The sequence below is a fragment of the Manacus candei genome, unplaced genomic scaffold (assembly GCF_025592945.1).
Source record: "Manacus candei isolate 608988 ecotype Guabito, Panama unplaced genomic scaffold, ASM2559294v1 h1tg000047l, whole genome shotgun sequence".
Classification (NCBI taxonomy): domain Eukaryota; kingdom Metazoa; phylum Chordata; class Aves; order Passeriformes; family Pipridae; genus Manacus; species Manacus candei.
Genome location: NW_026138095.1, coordinates 84,634 through 110,441, shown reverse-complemented (window position 1 = coordinate 110,441; position 25,808 = coordinate 84,634). Strand labels below are relative to the sequence as shown.

At 41.3% G+C, this 25,808-nt stretch overlaps 3 protein-coding genes across 4 annotated transcripts in view; 2 read left to right on the top strand and 1 right to left on the bottom strand.

Annotated features, from left to right (window-relative positions):
- The window catches only part of CCDC57 (coiled-coil domain containing 57), a 39,088-nt gene extending 30,279 nt beyond the window's left edge, over window positions 1–8,809 (bottom strand). The window contains exon 1 of the mRNA XM_051797769.1: window positions 8,683–8,809. Coding sequence (XP_051653729.1) covers window positions 8,683–8,765 — 83 coding nt within the window. The 5' untranslated portion in view covers window positions 8,766–8,809. The remainder of the gene's footprint in view (window positions 1–8,682) is intronic.
- Window positions 8,810–8,944: 135 nt separating this feature from the next.
- Window positions 8,945–23,419, top strand: SLC16A3 (solute carrier family 16 member 3). Of its 2 annotated transcripts, XM_051797773.1 has the most exons (6): window positions 14,616–14,664; window positions 15,392–15,545; window positions 16,818–17,059; window positions 17,537–17,680; window positions 18,030–18,797; window positions 20,091–23,419. In XM_051797773.1, the coding sequence occupies exons 3-6, from the start codon at window positions 16,837–16,839 to the stop codon at window positions 20,375–20,377; spliced, it is 1,422 nt and encodes a 473-aa protein (XP_051653733.1). In that variant the 5' UTR covers window positions 14,616–14,664; window positions 15,392–15,545; window positions 16,818–16,836; the 3' UTR covers window positions 20,378–23,419. The 2 variants fall into 2 exon arrangements, with proteins under 2 accessions (XP_051653732.1, XP_051653733.1); XM_051797772.1 differs by lacking the exons at window positions 14,616–14,664; window positions 15,392–15,545 and adding an exon at window positions 8,945–9,054.
- On the top strand, window positions 9,081–14,105 carry LOC127475876 (uncharacterized). The gene is made up of 3 exons (XM_051798069.1): window positions 9,081–9,120; window positions 9,258–10,248; window positions 14,011–14,105. The coding sequence occupies exons 1-2, from the start codon at window positions 9,081–9,083 to the stop codon at window positions 9,893–9,895; spliced, it is 678 nt and encodes a 225-aa protein (XP_051654029.1). The 3' UTR covers window positions 9,896–10,248; window positions 14,011–14,105.
- Window positions 23,420–25,808: the final 2,389 nt, after the last annotated feature.

Below are 25,808 nucleotides of genomic sequence, written 5' to 3'. Positions count from 1 at the left end.
TGACTATTCCTAGAGCTATAAACAAAAATAAAACAAATTTACATTAAAAAGCATCTCTGGTGAACTAATGAGGCATCCATATGTAAAATTTTTTGAACAATAACACATAACTATAAAGACAAAATGTTATAATTTCCTAAAGAAACAGTCACCATAACATCTTTTTCTTGTCAGTTGAAACCAATTAGAACAGTATATGTTACATCCCAAAACAATGCTTCAGAAGTTGCATACAAAATATAGAGGATCTGCTGAAAAGTAGTGCAGGACCTCCACTTAAGTATAGCAGAGTTCCTCCTCCACCCAAAAATTTCAGTTACATAAGAAGAAACTGCAAAACAAGGGCTGACCAGCAGAAATCTGATCTTTTAGATACATTTAGATACAGCTCTATATTTTCTCCTATCCTCCCGCAGTATTATTTGCTATCAACAAAAAAGTTTCTCTGAGATACAGTGGAAGAATACCAGTAAGGTCAGGATTTCATGCAAATTCGAAGAGCTGATACTGCTACTGGTACTTAGGTGACCAGTAATGATACACTGAACCCTTTCAAGTTATGTATTCATCCCTGCAAAATGTAACAGATTTATTGATACCATGCTGTTCTGCAACCTTCTGGTTACTTTCAACTCGATATTACAGTTATTTTATGTAGCTGAATGACCGCTGCATTTGGTTAGATAAGATTGGTCATATAACTACAAAGACAGAACTGTGAACTAAAACAGGAGAGTCACAAACACCGAAATGGATATTTACTTTCCTATTCTGCTAGATTTTGCTTTTAAATTTACACGTCACCTGAATTAAGCTGAATGCTATAGTTAACACTTAGGCATACAAATGAAGTGTATCAGAAGTGCTGTCTCAGTGTAGTCTAGACAGGCACTTCTACAACTCCCTTGTTCATCCCAAAACTCTTCAGGGCAAGGCAGATCAGAAGAATAATTGCTGTATTGCTCAGTGAGCAGTATTCAGCTCAGCCTGGCAAAGAGGCAATGCTGGGTCTAAAGGACTCAAACTCCTCCTTCCATTCCCAAAGGATATGCTCCAGGTAAAATTCCTGAACAGGCTTTAAATGAATTTGCATATACTCCAGAACCACAGTAACATCTTCTAGTGACCTTTGACAAATTCCAGAGTCTTGCCCAGATCACTCACAATAACTAAAAAAAGTTATTTAAAACTTATCCAACCACCTCTACACTATAAATGTCGTTTGACCCAAAACAGTTTACAGCACTTTACAGCAGTTACCATTTTAAGCAGAGAATAATCCCAAAGATACCATTACGTCTGAAGACAATAGTTACATTAAAAAAGAATGATGTGCAGACAGAACTCAAGAAATGTGTTTTTTCCCTCCACCCTACAAACTGCACACAAACTGCACACTTATTTCTCTTTTCTTCAAGACATTTATGATGATCAAGTCACAGTCCAGCCTTCTCTTTTATCAGCAGTATTAACTGCCGTGTCCCATTTGTCTTCTCCTAGTTTTAAAACCAAAAAGAAAATAAACAACAGGGAGCCTGTGCCGATACTGGCAAAACCTTTTACTTGCTTCACTTCCATCTCTTTCTGCTGTTTATTCTCCATATTTGTCTAGTATCTAATTATAAATTCTGCAGAAGAAAAAAAACCCACATTATCTCTAAGCACTATGATTGGCTAAAAAAAAAATAATTTAAAAAATGGTAATTTCTGCTCAGATCTCTCCAGAGATTTGGGAAAATCTCTGGAGTCAATATAGCTTCTCTCACTGTGCAGTATTACTCTGTGTCAGTGGTTACAGATAATCCCTTCTGGATAAGCACAGCATGCGCAGAACAAATCAGACAAGCATGCCTTTCAAATAGTGGATCTTTAATCTCTTTAGATGAAAGAGAGATTTTCAGATCAGCAAATATAATGCAATATCTCTATGCTAAAGGATGCCACAATTTAAATAACATTTTTTTCACAGACAAACTAGACAATTCTAATTATCTAGGATCAAAAAATGAGTCTCTGTTCATTGCACGTGACAAGTATAAAAGAATTCAACTTGCTTTTCCCAAGTACACTGAGTAACAATCCCTGCTAAAGGACACAATGATCTGGTGGCCTTTCAATTCTGCTAGCCTAGATTTCACTTTTATCCCCAAGACAATTAAAATAAAATTATGTTTTCACTTCATATTCTGCTTCTTGTTGGCAATGGTCAAATTGTGCTACCATGTACAAATAGTATATCTTCTTCCTTTGGGTAAGGAGAAATAAGTGTTTTCTTTAAAAGTCACTGTTGTGGATATTCATGAACAGTACTGTCTCCCCTCCTATAGCATGCAACACTAAGAAAGATCTGTTCTTTCTGTATCATCCTTTCAGCTACAGTTGCTCCAAATGCACCTGATGGCTACCACAGTTAAAAAGATTAACTAAATCTGACTTCCTCCCTCCACCACGATCATAAAGACATTAAAGATAAAAAATGCCTATGAGATGCTTTCTGGACTTAAGGCACTGCAAGAAACTATGGTCAGTTTATACCCACTAAGGCATCAAAATACTTTCACAAGTGCCTTTTAAAAACCTGATGTATGTTTCATTAGCTAAAATTAACAATACATTATTAGACATGACCTTTGTGCAAGGAATGAAAAACAAGACCACAGCTCCAGCCTATTGCTTCCTTGAAATTATCAAACTAAAGTCACAATTTTTCTTGGAAAGAGGTGGTTAAGAAAAATTATACTTCTTTTACAATCTTTCTCTACAATTATCTTAAAATTAAAAAGCACCACACCATTTCCTATAAAAACAATCTTCCTCTCAATCTCCATATCTCAAATTACTGATAAACTGAAAGTGGTATTCTGAGGCAAGTTCGGGTTCCATATAATATAGGAATCATTAATTCCATAGAAAAATATAAATTAATGACCCTTCTTGCAATTTTAAATTATTGTTTTCCATCACAGAGAACTGTATTTCTTAGAAATACAATGTAATGGAGAAGAAGAGAGCATTTTGCCCTTGAGATCAGCAACATTTATAATTGCAAGTTGGTTTCAATAATGACTATAATGTAAATAACAATGTAATTTTAAATATAAATTGCACCAATTGCCTGGATGTCTTGCAGTCACAAGAAGAACAGTAAACCAAAATATGGTGATATCAAAAGACAACTCAGGAAACAGCATACACATAAGAAAGAACATATTACACATAAGCATAGCTTACCCCTATAACCTAACCAGCAAAATTACCCATTGCAGTCCAACCACTTACTTCAGCACATACGGAAAGAGGAGATTGATAGGTACTTCTGCTCCCTCCTATAAGGGCCTAATGGGGCTTATGTCAGCTTCTTTTAAAAAAAAAAAAAAAAAAAACCAACAAAAAAACAACAAAAACCAACCAATCAACCAAAACCCCCCACAAAAACAAACAAAAAAACCCACTGAAAACAAAACCACCCCTCCCTACACACACAGAAAAAAACTTGGCTGTAAATCACACACAGCTGAATGTGGTTGGCATATCTGATTCAGTGGAGACTTTGCAATTGCTCGTACTAAAAATGCCATGTTTGAGCTAGTCACCTTTCAACCAAATAAGAGCAAGGTGATCCTGAAGAACAGAGTAATAATTGAGAACCTTCAGACTTCTATACAACCCCTATTTGTCAAAGAAGTGTAAAGCTTTACAACTTTCTTCAAAGTATAAAGAAACTGAACTTGCTTCTCTCTTCCTTGCTAGCCTTATTTCTAGCTGTTTCACAGTGTGCTACAAGTCAAGATGAAACAAGCAGTCAGCATAGGCACAGTATTGTGACCACCAGTCAGTACAGTTCCTCGAAAAAATTATGACTATCAGTGATACAAGTAAGCATCACTTGTGTGTTGTCTCCTTCTTTACTCCTGGAGGCTGGTTTGCTGTTTACCTTACAAGTAAGGTCAGGTATATGAAACAGCAAATACACATCATGCATTATACAATTTGACCAAAATAGATAAAATACAGCAGAAGCTGGGGGATAGGATAAAGACCAAACAACAAACAAGAGAAACCTGGTAGCAGGGACATACCTTGGGTATAGCATGTGGTGGGCTATGTTGCAGGGTACATCGCATCCTGCACGGGGTATGGTGTCAGGCCCATTATTCAGGGCAGACCGAAGATTAGGAGGCATAAGGGACCGCAAGGTATGGTGGGAAGAAATAATTGCTTCTAGGACTGAGACATGGTTACATATTCTAGAGAGTGTCCAAGGAATGTAATAGAGGGCAACACACCATGAGGAGCACTGACACTGAGTCCCTAGAGCAAATATCCCCAGGGATGACAGGAAGGGACAGCCACACAGATGGAGGATGGGAATGCTACTGGCAAGGCAGGGATCAAGTACTCTCCAGGACTAGAGGTCTGCAGAGCAGAAAGGGAGAAAAAGACAACTGAGTAGGGATGAAGGAAAACTCTGCCAACAGAACCCGCAGCCAGGAAGCAGAACCCAGAAGGAAGGTTCCATGGAGGACCCAGAGGGTCAGATGTTCTGAGGCAGAAGGGCAGATGGCAGGCAGATTGTTGAGGTCAAGTCCCTTAGAGGAAGGCAGTAGACAGAAGCAGAAGATAATGCTTTGGACTCAGGGACTGAACACGGAGGACACTTAGCGAGAGGGGTGCAGAAAGACAGTGTGCCCAGAGAGAGAAAAGGACGCGAGATGCACAAGCGACGCGTCGGGAGCTCCGAAAGACAACCTGCGGCACGACGAAATGCTGTGCGACCGCAGTGCCTTCTGATGGAGCAGTCCAGCCGCAGGCCGGCTCCTCCCGGCACGAACCTGCCCGTCCCTCCGCTCACGGACGTCGCCGCGTCTCCCGGGAGCTGCGGCGGGGAGGGCCGTGCCGAGGGGCGGGCTCGTGTCCGTGGGGGACACCGCCCACCGTCATCCGTGGGGGGGACCCCACCCCTCCCCTTCCTCTCGGCCTTCGCTCCGGGAGGAACCGCCAGTTCCCCTTCTGCCTCCGTTCCTGATCAACCAGCCGGCGCTTCTCGGCTACTCGCGCCGCGTTCACTTCCAGGCCTCCGTTAGCATATTCTCTTCCTCACATTCTCCCCGTTCCATCCTCGCTACTCTCTCACAGCAGCTCCTCCTCTGCATCGTGTGAGGACGGGCATGCTCCTCTGCAGCCCCAGTCTCTTTTAGTAACACCCTCTTCCCCCAAAACACAGATAATATTTGTACCATACTCTCAGATCTCACTCTCTCGTTCACTTGTCTTCCCATACATTTTGTTTATCAGACTGTTTAGTATTAAACAATTTCTCCATAGTGCAGATCAGAAAGGAGATTCTTGGCCCCTTACAGTACAGCTGTCAGGGATGGGAACAAACTTCCTATCCTCTGAACTTCCACTGCATCATTTGAAAAATTTTAAAAAGCCTGTAAAACAAGTTCAGGCCAACTGCAACATGAGGTCATGTGGCACAGATAAATATATTTTGCTATCAAGGCATTTAATTATTAAAAAATGTATCCATCAACCAAACCACATGAGACAGACAAAGATGTAAAACATGAGCTGGACCTAAAGCATGATTTTCCCTTAGTCACTTAGATGACTTGCTTGTCTGGAAGTCATGATGCAAACTTCCTGTAATGCTCTCTCACTTTTCTGTTTTTCTAGATTATATAAAGATTTGCCTGAGGAGAGACTTTTCAGAAACCTGAATGTTGCATCCAAATTATATCTGAAGTACACTCATTTAAAGAAGATAAAGTATTACCTAAGTAGTTCTTATAGATCTTATATATCTATATATGTTACATATCTTAAGATATAAGTAGTTCTTTCCTTATGTCACCAGAAAAGAACTGTATGTCCTAGCCCCATGACATTTAAAGAAAGGAGGGATTAAGTTCCATCAGTGACTATTTCGGAAAATTAGAATCAGAATTTACAACCTGACTTTTGAAATAAAGCCAGTTTCATTTAGCTACATATAATTTCAGAATACTACAATTATTAAAGGGATTTAGTTAATTTATTTATATGAATCACCTCTGGTTTAAAATACAGCAATGAAAACTGGCTTCAAACGATTTTCCATACCTGAGCACACAAAAATTATAATGCAAGTCCCAGCATAATTTACATACTGCAGTGGGCCTCTCAAAGCATTCATCTGAAGAATCACATAATAGGTAAATGTCTAAATCCATATGCCATTCTGACTGCTGGCATGCTCCTTTTCCTTATGCCTTATCTCAGCATTGCCTAACTTATCAACCACACCATCTTCTTCACCCCTACCCCCCTTTCAAGTGAGCTGTCATATTCTCCAACGTACCTTCAAACAGTCCCTAGTCACGTAGTTAAGTGCATGTCAGTTCCCCAAATGAGTAACTGATGGCTTCCAGTGATTCAATAGTGCCCAAAATGGATAAACTTTACTGGTGAGTCAAAAAGCTTATAGTCTACACAATGTGAACTTGGGGATCGATGTAGGAACCTGAATACACCTAAAATAAATGCAGGAAATGTCTTGGTTTTATAGATGGAAATAGAAGGAAACCTTTGGCCCTTTTAGCAAACAGGAGTTTAGAAGAGATTTTCTGTTCTTACCAAACATTAGTGAGTTCTGTAAGATTTCGGCCAAAGGTAAGATTTCAGCTACCTTTAGAACCACCTTCGGAGTCAACCTTTTTGGAATACAAGCCTTTGGCCCCATCACTACACTTTGAAATAGCAACACTTACAAGTAGCTTCACAAGGAAATTAAAACAATAAGGACTCACCCTCTGAAAATGCTACATTGTAGAGAGGAAAAGCAGGGTACATACTGGCTACACATATACTACTAGGCTCAAAAGCACTACCAAGTTTCCAGCCCAAAGGCTATGTCCAACCCATCATGGCCCAACTCTGTAACAAGACCCAGGATTACACAATCTATTTATCCTGCCATCCTCATTTTTGTTTCTATGAGCCATGACACACTCCAAAGATGTTTACCTGGACGGTCAGAGTAACAGATTTATGAGAATCCATTTTACGGGATGGAACTGTCCTCCTTAAAAACTTAGAGCCAGAGGGTGGGGTGATGAGAAGTAAAAATGTCTTCCTCTCAAAATCTGAAGTTTTTCCAGTTCTTTGGGACTGGGAATGGAGATAATACTTCCTTTTCCTGAAGACCAAAGATTACCTGTGTGAAGACATAAAAATGTCTTCAGCTGCTAGACTTCACCAATTGTGTTGGGCCTCAGGCACTGCACAGCTTGCTTCAGAAACTCCATGACAATCAGCGGTTTCTGCTCTCCTGCAATTAACTTCATCTAGTCTGCAAGTAAATGGCCTAAATTCAGATAATGGTAGACAGTCAAAAACCTGCTTTACTGATCTTTAAGATTAGCAATGTAGGTCTTACTGGCTATATGCTATCTACCCAAAATTGCTCATCTTCACACATTACTGCAATGAATCTCTAAGCATGGACAAATGCGTACTACAGTTCATCAAAACTGAACCAAAAGCCAACGCAAACATAATGTGCAGGGAAAAGAAGAAACTTCTAAGTCATTAGAAGAGTTTCAGATCCTCCCTTGGTATTACATGATCTCAGTAAGGTTCTAAAATATTGGAAGCTACTAATCTCTACAATACCATAGTTCTCAAAAGAAAATACTGTATCCTACCTGTCCTCTTCTGGTTGGAACCTTACTCCTGTGCATCTCCACAGCAGTGATAGGAATCAAAGAATCATTTAAGTTGGAAAATTTTTAAGAGCATTGAGTCCAACTGTTAACCTCGGGGATGGTGACTCCACCAACTCCCTGGACAGCCCATTCCAATGCTTGATAACCCTTTTGGAGAAGAAATTTTTCCTAATATCCAATCTAAACCTCCCCTGACACAACTCAAAGCTGTTTCCTCTTGTCCTGTCCCTCGCTCCCCAGGAGCAAAGCCCAATCCCCACCTGGCTCTACCCTCCTGTCAGGGCAAGAAGGTCCCTCCTGAGCCTCTGTTTCTCTAGGCTGAACCCTGCCACCTCGCTCAGCTGGTCTTTGTGCTCCAGACCCTTCCCCAGATCTGTTCCCTTCTCTGGACACACTCCAGTCTCTCAACGTCTGTCTTGTCGTGAGGGGCCAAAAACTGAACACAGGATTCAAGGTGCGGCCTCACGAGTGCCCAGCACAGGGGGGCAGTCACTCCCCTACACACTGGATTGTGTGCTATAAGCACACAAAGGAGTAGAGCACCTACTCCTGAATTTCCTAAGCACCGAGTACCCCAAAGAGTGATACTTTCTGTAGTGTACTTGAGAAGCTCACTACAACTTTCACAGATGCTAAATAGCAGTATGAACACACACTCAGTTTTATAATCCAACATTTGTATGAATAGCAGTAGACCAGCAACAGATCAGTGCAGAAAGCTAAGTCCATCTTGATGTAAAAGGAGATGTCTCAAGCAAGCATATTTGCAGGGAGCACTCTCTTTTGTAGAGGATGAGGAGGGAAGCCTGTAAGTTATCTGCAAAATGCACAATATCACACTAAAAAATAGCTGAGAAGAAAACAACAAGGCAAGGAAGCTTGTAAGAGTCGCTCTCATGCGACAGTGTCTCATGAGACAATGAAGAAATTGCGATTGCTCCCTGGAAAACAGAAATAGCAGCACAGAACAAACCTCCACTGTAGAAGTCCATTCATACGTTGAAGTCCACAGCTCAGGCCCTGCTCCTCTGGACCTCTGGACAGCCAGTCCATCATCCACGCCGGCAGGACCCAGCCCCGCGCCGGCCTCCCGGGGCCGCGCAGCACGCGGCCGGCCCTGCGCGGGAGAACCCGTAGCAGCGGGAAGGAGTCACGGCGGCAGTAGGACCCAGGGCGCCCTCGCTGTGGCAGGGGAGGGGCGAGAGCCACAGACCCGCCGCGCCGGAGCTCCGCAGCCGGCGGGACCAGACGGGCTGGGGCGGGTGTGTGCGGGCGTACGGGGACAGCAGCTGCGGTCCGGCGCGAGCACGGTCATCCTCTCGGTGAGCCGCGGGACGTGACTCAGGTACTGAGGCGGAGCCGTCGTGCGTGATGTTGCGGAGCGCTTGCCTGGCGCACGGGGCCGAACGCCGTGGGGAGTGCGGGGAGCGCGGGGATGGCGGGGGGTTCCCGAGACGCGTGAACCGACCTCAAAGCCCCCGGCTCACCCAGGGCGCATCTCCGCGTGGGGCTGTCCGGGCCGGCGGATGCGCCCGAGCGCCTTCTAAGCTTTGGGCGAGCGCAGCGCGGGAGGCGAGGGTTCATCCCTCGCCCAGAGGCTGCGCTGGGCGCCGGTGCGGCGGTGGGCACGACGCCGACTGTCCTCGCCCCCCTTGGCGCCACCTCACGAGGGACGGCGGGGCGCCGTCCCACCGGCTGCGTTTCTCCCCGCGCATGAGACCAAGAGGGCGCATCTTTTCCTCGGAAAACCCTCGTTGCCGTATGGGTCGCCCAACGTCCTCACAGCCAACGGCCTGAAAGCGCTGTCCGGGCGCAAAGCAGTGCTGGCGACCAAGCCCCGCTCTGCCCGCTACGGGAGAGCGCTGCCCCCAGCTTCTTCCCCCTTTGGCGCCGGGTCACGTCTCGGCTTGCGGTGCCGCCGGCCCCAGCGCACGTACAGTGCCACACAGGTGGCTCGTGAGACACCCGCGAGCTCCGGCTTTGTTCCCGTCATCCCTGGCCTCAGACCGTTACTGGGCAAAGAGGGTCCCCGCGAAAGCCTCGCCTCCGCGATCCCTTCGCTGCTGCTCACCTCCTGTTTCAGTGTCGAGCCCCGGGGGGTGAATTTCGAAGTTCTTTGTCACAGTGGTGACCGCTCAGATCCGTCAGAGCGAGCGACGTGCAGACTGAGGACCGTCCCTTCGTAAAGGACGTCGTGGCAGCCCCGGGCATGAACTCCGTTACTCGGTTCAGCGAGCACTCTGAGAACGGTGGGGAGCCTCCCTGGGCTTCGCGAGCATCGCCGAGTGCTCCGCGGGAGCCCCCTCGGCTACGTGCCCCCCCCCGGAGCGCCGCTCGGGCGGTCGTGGCCGTGGCCGTTGGCGGCGGCACGACCGCCACCATTGTTTTCCCGACCCCGCTCCTCCCTTGCGGGGCGGCCGCCACAACCCCTTTCCACTTCTTGGGAAGGAGCCCATTTTTGCTGCTGCTCGCAATCCACCGGGAATGGTCTGCGGCTTGCCTTCTTCTAAGAGGTTCCGCGAAGAAAAAGTGAACAAAGGTGGAGTTGAATTGCAGCAATACAACTTCCTCTCGGGCACAGACCGTTAGCACTGGCTGTGGAAATGCGCTCCTCTTGGGCAGCGGGTTTGCGTGCTTTTTGGCTAAAGCAATTGGAAGACTGTTTAGTTTAGAATGTCTCAGAGTAAAGTCAAGTATGGTTTTGCAATGGTTATTTCAGAGGAAGCAGTGTGGCAGTCAGCCGCTTTAAAATGTAAACCAGAATCTATTAGTACAGTACACCTGTTGTGGTTCAGTCAGAAGAATAACACAAGATATATTATTTTATATATTATATTTTTATATTTTATATATTATATCTTTATATTATTTTCTATATTATATTTTATATACTTTATATATTATAAAAATATTAAGGTGATGTTTTAAATTGTGACTGAAGTGGGAATTCACATATCTCAGTTATCTCACCCTATTATGCAGCTGCACTGTCCAAAGTGATTGTGTAAAATGACACCTCTGAGCCAGGCGATCTTTTCTCAATATATTCAGCTACATGTGCTAACCTGGCTTGAGATACAAGTGCATACAAGCACTTTATACATCACGGTAGTTCCATGGTATTCTGCAAAAATTAGCACATACGTCCAGCTGGTGACAGGACTAGACCCTTAATTAGTGTTTATTTAGCTCTGTCACTTTTTGGTTTTATACTAGGCAATATAAGGACACTTCTCCAAGAATTTTCTGGGTTTTTAAAGCTTCAACACATTGCAAAGCCACCACAGCTGCAGGGCTGAAATTAATTTTCACGATACATGAAAATTAGTTGTAAGTATTCAGCTGAAGTTGGGGGTCTGCAACTTATATTTTTGAAAGCAGCCAGATAATTCCAATACAACTGAAGGCATGTTTGTCACTTTTCTGTGAACACAGAAAGGGCACATGTTCTCTGGTCTTAAGGAGCTGCTGTGATTATGACATTAATGCACTTATGGTAATGGTTGTGGTGTAAAAAAACCTGTAGGCTTTAGAAAAATAAATCCGCTTCTCCAGAAAGTGGGCATTTGATATAGATACAATAACTATGGAGGTTGACATTGCTATCGTTATAGGACTAGTATATTTGTTTTCCCAAATAATGTAAAGAGCAGGGTTCCAACATTTTCATTATATGACATAAACAAACAAATAAATAGGCACAACTTTCCCTGTAGAGCACTTTACCCGGATAACAGAATCTAGACTGGTTAGTATTATTTGCTACACATAAAAATTGCAGTGTGTCATTGCAGTCTGCTAATAACTTGCAATGAATGTTACTCACTGTGCTGTAGCAGTGAACGCTTAAGACATTTTGCAGCTAAATGGGGACTGGAGATTGATTAATAGTTAAGTGTTGGTATGGAACGTTACTTACAGCTACAGACAGCACGGGATTATCCTAGGAGTTTTGAGAGAGAGATGAGAGTGGTGAAAGCTGGCAAACCCTTAAGAAAGGCAGCAGATCTGGAAAACCGTCTCTGATAAAACAGTGGAGGCCAAAATGGGAGAGTGGAAGTCCCTATGGGGCTTTTTGGGAAGGAGAGAAGGTCAGGGTAGGCATTGGCAAATATGGTAATGATTTTGTAGGAAACAGAAGTTTGCAGCAGCCTTTGGAATGAACGTGTAATTCAATTGGCTGATATTTAAGCAGGTAAGCCACCTGAAATGCACTAGTGTGTTATACCAGTGGCCCATCAAAATGGTTTCTATTAAGTACTTGAGTTGTAATAAATAAAATTTGATTTACAGATGTATGTATTAGTATTTAGAGAATCAGGAAAGACTTAAAGTCATGCTGAATAGGCAGATGTCCGTGATGTCAATGCAAAGTGTAGTTGTTCTAAATGCAGAGGGCTGTCACAAGGGTCAAGAATATTAAAATAAAAATACTTTTGCAGGAGTAATTGCCTGCAAAATTTCAGTAGAGTTGGTTAGTCTTAGGATTCTTCACTCAAAACCATGAAAAACATACATATTTTGTTTAGTCTGCTTAGATTTTAATACCCTTAAGGGGGCTAATACAGGAGGTTATGACTCCTATTAGCACAGTATTGAGCAGCATATGCTTTTCAATGTATTCATACCTCCAACACCCTATGAAGAGAGAATTATTATTTTCTTCACTCCACAGATAAGAAACTGAAGGAGGATCTCTACATTGCTCAGCTTAGACCATCTTCCTCATTTTGTAATTATACAGTTCTCAACCTGGTGGGGTTCCCAACTGAATTCCAGCCTGAACTGGGTTCCCCATCTGGAAATCCATGTTCTATTTTTGATTACTATTTTTTATTTGTATCATAGGAATTCAAGGTTGAGTAGATTTCTGCCACGGTTAGAAGAAATTGCTTCTGCTTGAGAATTCTTGAAATTAATTCTTCCTGAGAATGGGAAGTTCTTAAGATATATAGGTCCGCCTACATACTCACAAATGTCCTTTCTACCCATACTGCTGACCATGAAGTACTGCGATGTGGCCAATAAGAGTATTGGCTAAACACAAATAATAGATTCTTGCAATTTCTAGCTGCTCCTTTTTATAATCCAAATGCTCCCCTTTTATAGACATCACATCAAAACCACCACCCACAATGCTCCCGACAATCACCTAGTATTTCCTCCTAACTGAGCCTATACTAGTTTCCATAGCAACAGGAAGATAATATCAGGAAGATGAAACCCCATGTATTTAACTACATTTGTTCCCTTTGTTTTAGACATTACCAAAGCAAGAACCTATTCATGATAGAAGGAATCTGGAATAAATACTGACAATACTATCATGTCTGTTGTGGAGATACGAAACTGAGCTGCAGCCAGTTAAATGTAATCCTTTGCCTCTAAATAGGGCTGAGCTAGCAAAAGCAGAAAGCAAAGCAAGCTGTTGCAATAGTTATGCAGTCACCTCCTGTCTTAGCAGGCTTTGACAGCATCCCAGCACTGAAGTAAAATCATAAATAAAAACTTTACCTGTGCAAATCAACCACAAGCTCAGCTTTTCTAAAACTACTGCCCTTGTTTGCACATCTTACATGGGAACCTCTGCACTACTTCCTTATTAGTTCTTAAGGAGGTGAATACAATCTAGCCTAGTAAGGCACACAGCAAGAGGATGAAGTACATCTTCTGCTGTGTTCATTTCATTCTGGTTAACAGTTTTTAATTTTGGTGTGTTACCATGAACTACTGATGGACAAAACCAGATGAATAATATAATGGTAGAATCACAGAATGGTTAGGGTTGAAAGGGACCTTAATGTTCTTCTTATTCCAAGCCCCCTGCCATGGGCAGGGACACCTTCCACTAGACCAAGCTGCACCAAGCCCCGTCCAACTTGGCCTTGGACACTTCCAAGGATGGGGCAGCCACAGCTTCTCTGGGCAACCTGTGCTACGGCCTCACCACCCTCACACCCTCCTAATATCTAACCTAAACCTACTGTCTGTCAGTTTGAAGCCATTCCCCCTTGTCCTCTCACTACATGCCCTTGTAACAAGTCCCTCTCCAGCCTTCTTGTACCCCTTCAGGCACTGGAAGGCTGCAATAAGGATGCTCCAGAGCATCCTCTTCTCCAGGCTGATCAATCCCAATTCTCTCAGCCTTTCTTTTTGATGTATGCATGTGCAAATTAAACCACTTTTAAAAGGATGACATTTGAAGATCTGTTATGCTGGTTTATGGTTATTTTTAGCCAAATGTGGTAACAGACATGACAAAAAGAAGAGTAAATGGATGATACTATTTGTTTCCCCATAGGCTTATTTTTATGAATGCTGGAAAGTAGGCCAGGTTCCCTCACATCAGCAAGTCTTGCTCTTTCATCACAGCAGCACATAAAACCGTTTTAGAGACTGTTTCTCATAGTAAAGATGGTAAGTCCCGTAGGGCAGGTGGAACAGAATATGTCTCTTACAGGCCGCCTTGCTCTGCTGGGCATGAAAGGACGGCAACGGAGGAGGCTGTTTCCACCTCGTATAGGGGAACCGAGCTCCGGCCGCCGCGAGCGCTGGGCGGGGGAGCGGCCCCGGCCCCGCCCGCAGCCCGCGGGCAGCGCCCGCCCCTCGCCCAGTCACGTCCCGCACGTCTCAGTGCGGCGGGGCCGCCACAGCGCGGGTCACGCGGGGCCGCGGCGGGAGCGGCCTCCGCACCCCGCCCGCCCGGGGCTTCCCCCGGGCCGCACTCGCGGCGGACCTGGAGCGCCGGGTTCACTTCTGTCGCCCCGGAGAAACTCGAACGGTTCCCTTATGAAGGAACAAGCGAGCTGCCAGCTAACTGGTTCTTGACGGGCGCTTCCTCACGCAGATGTCGGGACTCTGCACTGTAGGACTGCAGAGGCTGCCCTTTGAACATCTTTCCTGTCGACGCAGTAAAGTAGACTCACCGCGCCTGTGTGCAGGAAGCAGCACGGGGGTGAATGCCATAAGCCACTGAATATCCCTATCCAGCACTTTAAGCAGTCTGGAGAGATTGCCAGTTGCTATTTTTCAACAAAGCATGCTCATGTGTTATTGCTAACTTTATGTTGCTACTAGATGTTTAATGCAAACGAACAAAATTTCCACAACCCTTTCCCCCAACATTTTAAACATTCACTCCCAATGAAATGTTCTGACAATTTGGAAGTAGTGTAAGTGACAATTCCTCCTACGCCCTGGACTCCATTTTTTTATCTTACTGCTGTTCTTTATACATTTGAACTGAGATACTTTAATCAGCATTTCCCCTGTTATCATCAATACTAGAGAGCTGCCACTGTCACAAAGGATTACACTTTGTGTACCTACTCTGTGCTGTCTGGTTTTTGCTTCAAAAAAATAAGTCCTTATTTGAATAAGGCTTTATAACTTCTATCAAACAGAAGTTACTGGGAAAAACAATTTTGAAGGGTGGACAGATCCCAGTGTCAGAAGTGCAGAGATGCATCTTAAGACTTATTTAGCAACCTAAAGCCTGCTGCAGAAATTGCCCAGTCTACCAAGCTATGTATTTTTACATATTCTAACAGCAATCAGCAAATGAGCCATCTGCAGCCTCAGATGACTGGTTTTGTTGAGGTATTCAGTTTCCCTTATTGTTAAACCATTTTATGTTCTAGTTGTATGGACTTAAGATGAATTGTTTTCTATTTAATTTCCAGAAACCAGAAAACTGGTAAAGCCAGTACTATGACACTTACTGTTCTCATACAGCCCAGGGTAATAAAACAGCAATAGTCGTGGCAAGATTTGTTTCTGTATCTGTATATAAAGTTGTTTCTTCCAAGAAGTGGGAGTGCTGCTCTAAATGCCATAGTAAGTATGTCCATACAGGCGTATTAACAATCATCCATTTGGTGCTCAGTTGTCTAGACAAGTCTTCATCAGATTGTTGTGCCACATGCAGTCTGGTTGGGAAATGGAGATGTAAGAACTATATAGTTCCCCATTTACAACAATTGCTGTGCAAGCCTATTCTCTTGAAAGCAGAAGCATTCTTCAGTGATGGGCACTCCTCTTTTGGGCACTTTTGTAGAGAACACTGACACAATAGGAGTAATCAGCTGAACTTTAAAGAAATGGCCAATTTTTGTACATGTAAGATTTAATGTGTAACTTGTTTGAAGCTCACCTCAACATTTTCAAGACTTTTGTAGTACACAGGCCCTACAAAACCCTAATTGCTGTGATGCAATACCTTCCTGCACTCCTCACATAACATATGGGGACACTTTATGTGCCTTTTCAGTGTCTTTTTTCACCCCATATCTCTCTAAGACTTGGCAGCATTACACATTCTCATGAGAAAAGATTTTTCATATGCAAAGCTGCTTATGACTGCTTATAGATGTGAAAAATTAGATTCATGAAATATACTTTTTTTTTTACTGCGAAGGTACTAACAACAACAATGGAAAGTATTTGCTTCATGCAGGCTGTGATACTGAACATTGCTACAGTTACTGACTCCCAGCATCCACAAAGACTGCCTGTGCAGATTTTCACTGCACTTTAGCTTAGATACTTAACTCGATGGCTGACAACTTCTCAGCATCTCAAGGGATCTTTATATCTTTTCAAGATAGCAGAGTATCAGGGTGGTATTGCTATCCTCAGTAGGAACAAAAAGCCAGGGTGATTAGTCCACTGTTGCACAGCACTCTTGCGATGCACCAGATCTTCTACAGGCATAGTCCAGGAGCTTCACATAACAAGGTCTTGTAACAAAAATCCCGCAGACTTCAATGCAGTAGTTATTACATATCTGTGAAAATCAAATACATCCCTGATCTGCTGTAATGGCTTCAGTTTTTCTATGGAACAGTGATTTGGTTGAAATCCAGTTTTGACTTTGAGAGCTGTGAGGGGACATTTAGAATGCAGTTATGTGCATCTCCTTTTTATGTATTTTTGCAAGCTTTGTAAGAACTAAATCTGAACAAGGAATAGGTACAATTGCAGTGCATCTTCAAGACTTTTATTTAAAGCCGTCCTATACCTTATTTTTAATTGTTCTCCAATTTTTGCCAGTTTTGGTTAGATAATCATCCCAATATCTATAGATACTAATTGCTTTTTGTTTCTTAGGGAACACGCAAGCTTCATCATGGGAGCTGTAGTAGCTGATGATGGTCCATCTGGTGTTAAAGCCCCTGATGGAGGCTGGGGCTGGGCTGTCCTTTTTGGCTGTTTTATCATCACAGGATTCTCCTACGCCTTTCCTAAGGCAGTTAGTGTTTTCTTTAAAGAACTTATCCGGGAATTTGGCATTGGATATAGTGACACTGCATGGATTTCCTCCATTCTGTTGGCCATGCTTTATGGAACAGGTGAGTAGTTATCTGTTTTTGAAACAGTATTGTGTCATACAATGAAGTTTGTAAATCATACGGCTATTTACAGCATGTATCATGACTGCTTATTGTTACTTGTGTGCAAGTAAGGCATTCCAAAGAAGCATTACTATAAATCACATAAATCAGTTATTTAAATTCAGCTTGGATTTAAATTAAGCCTCTGTAACTCAGTATTTACTAGATGATGCAAAAGAAAAATTGCACAGCACTCTGAAGACAAAAAAGATAAGTATTTGACTGTAGAGGAAAGAACACTCTTCCTGATTGGCTTGACTGTATGGAGAAAGCAGGAAAGAATCACAGAATCACTGAGGTTGGGAAGACCTTAGACCTTTAAGATCATTGACTCCAACCTCTGTGAAGTCCACCAAAGAAGAAATGCAAAGTGACATAAAATCAATCCCAAAGATTCGTTTATCTTAGCAACTCTAACTTGCTTTTCTTGCCTAGGTCCACTGTGTAGTGTATGTGTCAACCGCTTTGGCTGTCGTCCTGTCATGCTGGTGGGTGGCCTCTTTGCCTCCATGGGGATGGTGATAGCTTCCTTTTGTACAAGCATCGTTCAGATCTATCTAACTGCAGGTGTGATTACTGGTAAGTAGTGTGTATTGCTGAAAATGAGTTAACGTATGTCTTAGCTTTAGGTTGAAGTTTTCTAAATGTGATAAATACCTGAAGCATCATGATCACCCAAATGGATTTTAATAAAAATGGCAGATAAATGTGGAATTAAACTGTCATTTATTTTTGCTATGAGTATTTAATAGCATGAAGTGTAATCATAAAGTACAAGAATATTATGGAGGTGGAATGCTTTAAAAATGTTACTTTAGATTTCTTCTGTCCATTTGGAATAAAACTATTTTCTCTTTATGTATAATCATAATTTCTTTAATAGTGATACTGTAGGCCGGTATTATTTTTTATGTATCCTGTGTTACAGGTTTGGGTCTGGCACTAAACTTTCAGCCATCACTCATCATGTTAAACCGTTACTTTGACAAACGCCGGCCCTTGGCCAACGGGCTCTCTGCCGCTGGGAGTCCAGTGTTTCTTTGTGCTCTATCACCGCTGGGGCAGATACTACAACATGAGTATGGCTGGAGAGGAGGATTCCTTATACTGGGTGGGATGCTGCTCAACTGCTGTGTATGTGGAGCACTAATGAGACCTTTGGAGCCACCCAAAAAGTCTGAAGCTACCAAAGAGCCAGCTGAGAAGAAAGTGAAGAAAAAACTTCTGGATTTCAGTGTGTTTAAAGATGGTGGTTTTGTAATCTATGCCCTAGCAGCATCTATCATGGTGCTTGGCCTCTTTGTTCCCCCAGTTTTTGTTGTGAGTTATGCCAAGGATTTAGGCTATCAAGACACCAAAGCAGCTTTTCTTCTGACTATTCTGGGATTCATTGATATCTTTGCTCGGCCTATTTGTGGAATGGTAGCTGGTCTTAAATGGGTTAGACCACGCTGTGTCTACCTCTTCAGTTTTGCTATGATTTTCAATGGTTTCACAGATCTCATGGGTTCGATGTCTGTTGATTATGGTGGACTGGTGGTCTTTTGCATTTTCTTTGGCATTTCTTATGGAATGGTAGGTGCTCTTCAATTTGAAGTTCTCATGGCTATTGTTGGTACTCAGAAGTTTTCCAGTGCTATCGGTTTAGTGCTCCTGGCAGAAGCTATGGCTGTTCTAATTGGTCCGCCATCAGCAGGTAAGTATTCCATTTAGTTCAGAATTCAAAACCATATGCACCGCATCCATTTACACAAAATTTAAGGGAGCAGAGAAAAGGATGAGAGTCACTCAAGAAATGCAGATTGTGCCAGTGTTGCACATGCTTCGAAGGCTTTCTGCAGTTACACTCTGAAATAGACCAAGAAGAGGTGGGATGAATCTTTTCTCCTTCTCGGATCCATTTTTAGTATTGGTTAAATTGCCATCTGGAGATGCTGCTGTTTCTCCTCTGAAAACCTGCACTGAATCTCTTATTGGCAGATATCTGATTGGGATTCAGAATATGAAACCTGTCAATTTTCTTTGGAAAGCACTAGGACAGATTCTCTATACCCATGGTAGTTTTGGAGAAGAAAACATTGGAAGAAAAAAAATCTTACAAGGAGTATAAAACTGGACTACTTTAAGGGAGGTAGACTGCTTCTATTGCACTTGAGTCACAACCCAAGAATAAGGAAACGACAACATAGTCAAATTCATTAATTTGAAGTAAAAATGAAAATTAATTACTTATCAAAGAACATATATTTTACAGATCCTGAACTGAAACACACTTTGCCTCCCAAACCCCAACAGTTCATTGACATAAAATATTTACACCATACACTAACAAACATGAAGTATTTTTATTGTGACAGAACCCCCTTCATGGGAGTTCTATGGAAGTACTATGGAAGTATTATGGAAGTACTATGGAAGTACTATGCACTACTTCCTTTGATCTTCAGGTTCAGAGAGGCACTTCCTTCACATTCTCCCACCTGTTCTTTCACATCCACCAAGTCCTGTGAAAACTTAACTTTACTAAAGTGTCAGAATCAGTCAATTACTCCAGACTGACTACTAAGTAAGATTTGCATCTTAAGCAGACAGCCCATGGAGAAAGTTAAATGAGATTGGGAGCAAGAGGAAGCTGATGATACAGATCCTGGCCACAGATGTACACATTTTTATCTGAAATACATAGCACTTGTTTCATCTCTTGCATATGAAGGCTAGGCTGGTTTTATTTCAGTCAAATTGCATGACTGTGTGTGTGCATGGGAGTATGTGTTTTGGGATGCGATATAATGTCAGTGACTGCTAAATTGAACTGAAATAATTGAGAAATATTTTGTTATAAACTTTTTAAAATCCCATTTCGAAAAACTTGCTTATAGATAGTCATGGTAATTCTAGACAGCAGTGATATAAATGTTTAAAAAAAGCAGAAAAAATTCGCTGCAAAATAATTGCTTTTGTTAATTATCTGAAATGTTACCTTTTTCAGGAAAACTCCTCGATGCAACAGGGAGGTACATGTTTGTATTCATTATTGCTGGAATTGAAGTTACCACCTCAGCACTTGTATTGGCCTTGGGAAATTTCTTCTGCATTAAGAAAAAATCGGAAGAACCACATACAAAAGAAGAAGCAGCAGAAAGAGAGGAATTAAACAAATCTGAAGACAAAACTCCTGAAGATGCCAAGGTGGACTCTATTGAAGTGGAGCAGTTTCTGAAAGATGAGCCTGAAAAAAATGGCGAAGTTGTAACTAACCCAGAAACATGTGTGTGAGCATGACAGGGAATTGAAAAGTGTTTAGAAAAGAAAGATTTCCAACACTATTTATTTTAGAAACAGAACTAGTTTAGGGCTGGGCCATCTGCTTTAGTAACTGGAAGCTAGTCAGCTCATCAGATCTCTTTGGAAGCTGATTAGCTGGACAACTTCTCATTGGAAAATCAGCTTTATCAGCAAAAGGTGGAGCATTGTGATTATACTTTTTATGTAAACTAAAAAGCTTTTATAAACACAAGTAGGCTCTTGCTATGCATCACCAGAAACTGCTCACTTGGAAGAGATATAGGAAAAGTATATTTTAAGAAAAGTGGACTTATACGTATGTTTTCAGACAATATTGATGAAATCGCTGTGTTGTGTGACTAAGTATAATTTCCCTGTGTTCTTTGTGAAGGGAAAAGAGTTTGAGATGGAGAAAAATCTCAGGAACTTAACGGTCTCCATTAGGTTTTTGAATTTCTTACCTTTTTAGATTTTTTAGATTAATTGGCTCAGTCCTAATTTAATTTTGATAATATCTGTAACTTTGACTTATGTAAATGTATTTCTGAGTTCTGTCTAAACCTGTAACCTTTGTAATTATCATCTGGAAATTCTGTTTGTGAAAAGGCATATTACAGATAGTGTCCTGATTAGATGACACAAGTGGTATTCTGAGGTAGTATACTGAAAGAAAAAAAATGAGCAGAATTGATCCCGACAGACCTTAAGCAAACAAAATTAGCCTACATTACATATACTGTGTTCAGTACGATTTCCCTAGAGCATTGAAAAATATTACGAGTAACATGGAGAACATGGATATTAGATTTAGTAGAATATTCTGAAAAAGTGTCCATTTTGTATATAGAAAAAGTGGTGCAAGTTTCCAGATGTCCTATAAATTAGAGTGGGTAGACTTAGGGAAGAGACTGGACTAGTTTGAAACATGTTAGCCATCTATAAAACGCAATGTTAGCATCACAGGAAGGTCTTAACAAGTTTGGTTTTGGTTTGTTTTCTTGTCTTCCCCTCTTCCCCTCCCTCCCCCCCCCATTTATCCCACTTCCCTATCCTTTTGCTTAATCTATGGAAGTTCAAAGTGCCATTCCTGCTGGCTAAGGAAACACGACAGAACTGTTGATCATATTTATGACAGCACTGCACTGAAATAGAAAAGGAAGGCACAAGGAAGGCATTCTATTTTTTTTCACCCAAACACATTGAAGAAATGTCATTTTTTTGTACAAAATCATGCTTCTGCAGCTTACCTTTCAGATCTGCTTATAAAAATCTGTCTAGGCTTTGTGACTGCAGTAACAATCTTCAAAACAGACTAAGTGTAAAAGATCTGGTTTTCTTACTGGTAGCGAAGGAATACTGGCTTTCAGGTGCCAAAATTGTTGTGCTTGATAACTGAAAACTTAAAGATGCTAATCCCCTAAAACCCTATATCCCTTTTAAATTAACATCATTAATTGTTTCATACTTTACCATTATTAACAGAAACAAAGTGCCAAAACCATGAACTATCTCAGCTACCAGCTTCCATTCTGCTAGTTTCTTCAGAATGGCTTTGCATCATTAGGACAACCTTGTACAAAAATTGAGAAGTTAGGATCTTGACTTTTAAAAGAAATAGATGCTGCACAGAATAAACTGTTTATTTTTATATCTCATGTAGTGTGTTACTTTAAAGCCTTTTATTAATTTAGTGGCAGGAAATGCAGTGACATTTCCCAGTTACAAGAGTTTAGCCATGGAACTTAGCTCCAGTTTGCTAAAGACTAAATTGATACTTGAAACACAACACTGCTAGCTCCAGAAGGCAAGAGAAAAATGGAATCCACAGAGTAGTTTATCGTATCCCTACGATACGTTTATCGTATCCCTAGAAGCTGCTTCAGATGATACATGAAAACCTGATACAGTTTTCAGATTGGGGTTCCCCGCTCTGTTTCAAAAAGCAAAAACTGGAAATGTTCCCAAAGGTGAATTCAGATTCTCAGCCATTTTTGTCTTACTGTGGCTTTTGAAAGATTTCTTTGCTAAATAATGCTACGCTGTTATTACACAACTAAATGGTTATTCCTTTAACCTCAGGTTTTGGCACAATTTTAAGTTTCTGTACATTCTGCAAATTGTCTAGATGGCTTTGTATGTGACAGAATATCCTTTGTGCTTATCATACTGACTTTCCAGACTTGTGTTTCATTTTTCATACATAATACTTTTATGACTAAGCTGAAACGAGAAGTGTTATGTTACAATTTTATATGATTGAGGCAGAAGAGGAAGTTATGAAGACAGTGGAAAGCCATTTCAACAAGACACCCTAAATAACCTCGGAAGTAAAACCTAGTGTTCACAGGAAGGGCCTTTGACTCAAGGATGAATTACTCTGACTAGGACTGCCAGTGTTCTTGAGCTGTTTTCAGCACAGACCTACCACTGGATTGAGGTGTTCATAACAGCAGGAGAAGCTTTACTACATGAGTGGTCAAATCACAGGACTCCTTTATCGACTGAGAAATAAAAGGGCTAGAATTTAATTTGCTAAGAAGTTTAAAAAGCTTTTACCATTTTCATTAATTACAAGAAGCATCACCACAAAGATGAGGAGCTCCTAATGCAGCTCTCTTAGCAACACCAAAACTGGCAGGCTTAAGAGTATTTCAGAGTTCTGGAGTCAGTTAAGCTCCCTGCTCCCATTCTGTCCCATCCAAAGGTAACACCCAGGTGTGTGCAAGCCCTCCAGTCCTCTATCTGTTCGGCTGCCTTAATTCCCTTGGAAAGAAATTGCTTATATTGATGGGAAAGAAACCTCCATCCATGCCAGATCCCAACCTGGACACCTGTTGGCCAGTATGAGGGTGTGCTGCAGCATGTAAAACTGCTCCTATTGACACAGGCCACAAAGGCCTTCACATTGAGCTCCTGTTTTACAGACCTTCCTCCTTCCTACACCAAGACTTAAAAAAAAAAAGCAAGCAGCGAATCCTTTGGTTCCTAGCACTGTCTAGCCAGGCTCCTTATTTTAACTCTGCTTACTGTGTATTTAATATTTAAATATACGTGTAAATAAAAATAAATATATATAAAATATATTTTGTATATTTAAAAGCAAGGAATTGCTTTTAAATCCCTCCAGGTATTTTGGTATAGTATTTCTTTAATCCCAACACCACTGAGATCCCCCTAAAGGCAGTCTGTGAGATATGCTCTTCCAAATATTTCGAGGATGCGCATGGTCAGAGTCAGAAAGCAATGCTAAAGAGACACTAATGCCCAAGGACACAGGCAGAACAGTTTCATGCGACATCTACCCAGACGAACCTTTGTTCACCCTCTACCTGGTTAAAATTTTGTGATTTGAAAAAAAAGGAGAGGGAAAAGGAAAGGAATGCAGGTAATTATGCAACTGAATTGCCAAGCATCCAAAGATTATAATTTGCTCCTTCCTTTGAAAGAAAGGTAATTTCGTTAGACACGTAGTTGGTAAATACATCTCTAAGAAGTCTATAAAGCAAACAATCAACGGAAACAAGTGCAAAAAATCCAAGTATAAGACTATAAAATTGCTGAAAGACAGTTTTCATAGATTATGCCTCTGAAACTAAAGGGCAGTCTTTTACTGAACAGGTGAGCAAAATTTTTGAAGCATTTTAGATCTTCATACTTTCTATAAATTGTATACTACAGGATTTATGCTTAAAATACTGTATGTTTTTTGTGTAATTGACCTTAAGCCCTTATCTTCCTGATGCAAGGAGAGGAAATGTGTATAAATGTCAGGAACGCACAGAGACTATATAAAGAGGTGTACATGTGTATGCGCATATATATTTGCATATATATGTATCAATCTATATGTATCAAACATGCAGCAGAGTAAATAGAGACAGTTCGCCCATTTATTATAGGCAATGAGCAGAGTTAAAATTATTTCCTTCCTCCTCCTAAGTTTGCCTTTTTAAAAATTCTAAATAAAATATCTTGCAGCTATTTGGAGCCTAGAAGACCTCAGTAGAACTAAAAGTCTTCAAGTGATGCAGCTATCTGTTTAAAGCTAAGCCAGTTCCCTAAAGTTAAGACTTGAGATGGTATGAAGGTATGGTGTGAAGGACTGAACAGTTCTTGTGCTGGTTAATATTAAATCCCATACACAAAAACGTGTGTTAAGCAATGTAAAAATCATTCTCTAAAAAGAAGTTAGAATACTCCCCTAACCAAGCAACCAAACTTCAAAATGAAAAAAACAGAATTCACATATGCACCTTTGGTACATCCCAAAGAAAAGGTTTAGTTTGGTAGACAATCACAAACAGAGGAATTTCAGCAGAATGCAAACTCTTCCATGTTATAGGGCTAAGTACTCACTTATGTGTGTGTGTGTGTGTATGTGTGTGCGCACCACCCTTTCTTTAGGATTATGGGAATACACCTCAATTTTGTCCAAGTGAGATGAAATTTTGTTTCTTGTTAACGCACTTTAATGTAATGTGTACATTTATACTTAGATTTTTTTTTTATGCTTTTCTAGTAAACTATTGCAAATGTAGTGAATAAATATCTGATTGTCAAAACCTGTGGGTTTGAGAAAATAAGCTCAGAAAAAATAACTTTAACACCCAGATTTGGAAATTTGGCTCCATTTGCACACGCTCAAACAGCTATACAGAGGCAAAGTGTTTATAGAGAAGAAGTGACACTTAGCTGACAGGCAGCCAGAATTTTATGTGGGCAAAGGGGCTGCTTTTGCCATGACTCATAGTTTGGCCAATTCCAAAATGGGTATGTCCTTTTGCTGTAAATGATCCCGAAGACTATTTTAAAGCATCAACTAATTTAAGAGCTATTAATTTTGTGCCGCTCTGTGTAAAAATTATTACTCTCTGAGGAGTGCTCCAGGTTTTGTTTGCAGGTGAAGTTTTATGAACTATTGTGACTTCTAAAGCCCTAAATATTTTGAGTAGTGACCTGCCAGCAAGCTGTCTATTGTCAAGTGCTGCTCTTTAGAACTTGAAAGTTCCTAAGAAAACAGTGTAAGAACACATTTATGGTGAGGGTTTTTTTGGATCTTATAATACCCTAGCTAAGACTGGCTCCTCAAGGTATAATCTCAAGGCTACACTCAAGTGAATCAAAATTAGTCTCTTCAATGGAATAAGACCTACCTTTTGCTACATACAAGGCTGACACCTACTTCTGATTAATTCTAAGTATCTGGTGAGAAATTTCTGAGAAATCTTTCTAAGATCAGCTTCAACTGTATATTTACACTGAAAAGATCATAGGTGTAGTTTACATAAAACCCCATGTTTGAATAAATATATGATTACCTTTTTTATGCTAGTTTAAGTAAATTGGTAAGACCCCCCAGCCAGATCAAGATGTAGATATGCTGCTTCAGGAATCAATGTTACTGGGTAGACTGAAATGACAG

Excerpts from the sequence above, each read along its gene's own strand:
- SLC16A3 (XM_051797772.1), top strand. The coding sequence starts at position 16,837 with ATGGGAGCTGTAGTAGCTGATGATGGTCCATCTGGTGTTAAAGCCCCT. Across the intron at positions 17,681-18,029 it reads AACTGCAGGTGTGATTACTG|GTTTGGGTCTGGCACTAAAC; the intron begins GTAAGTAGTGTG and ends CCTGTGTTACAG. Across the intron at positions 18,798-20,090 it reads AATTGGTCCGCCATCAGCAG|GAAAACTCCTCGATGCAACA; the intron begins GTAAGTATTCCA and ends TACCTTTTTCAG.
- LOC127475876 (XM_051798069.1), top strand. The coding sequence starts at position 9,081 with ATGTTGCGGAGCGCTTGCCTGGCGCACGGGGCCGAACGCC. Across the intron at positions 9,121-9,257 it reads GGCGCACGGGGCCGAACGCC|CTTTGGGCGAGCGCAGCGCG; the intron begins GTGGGGAGTGCG and ends GCGCCTTCTAAG.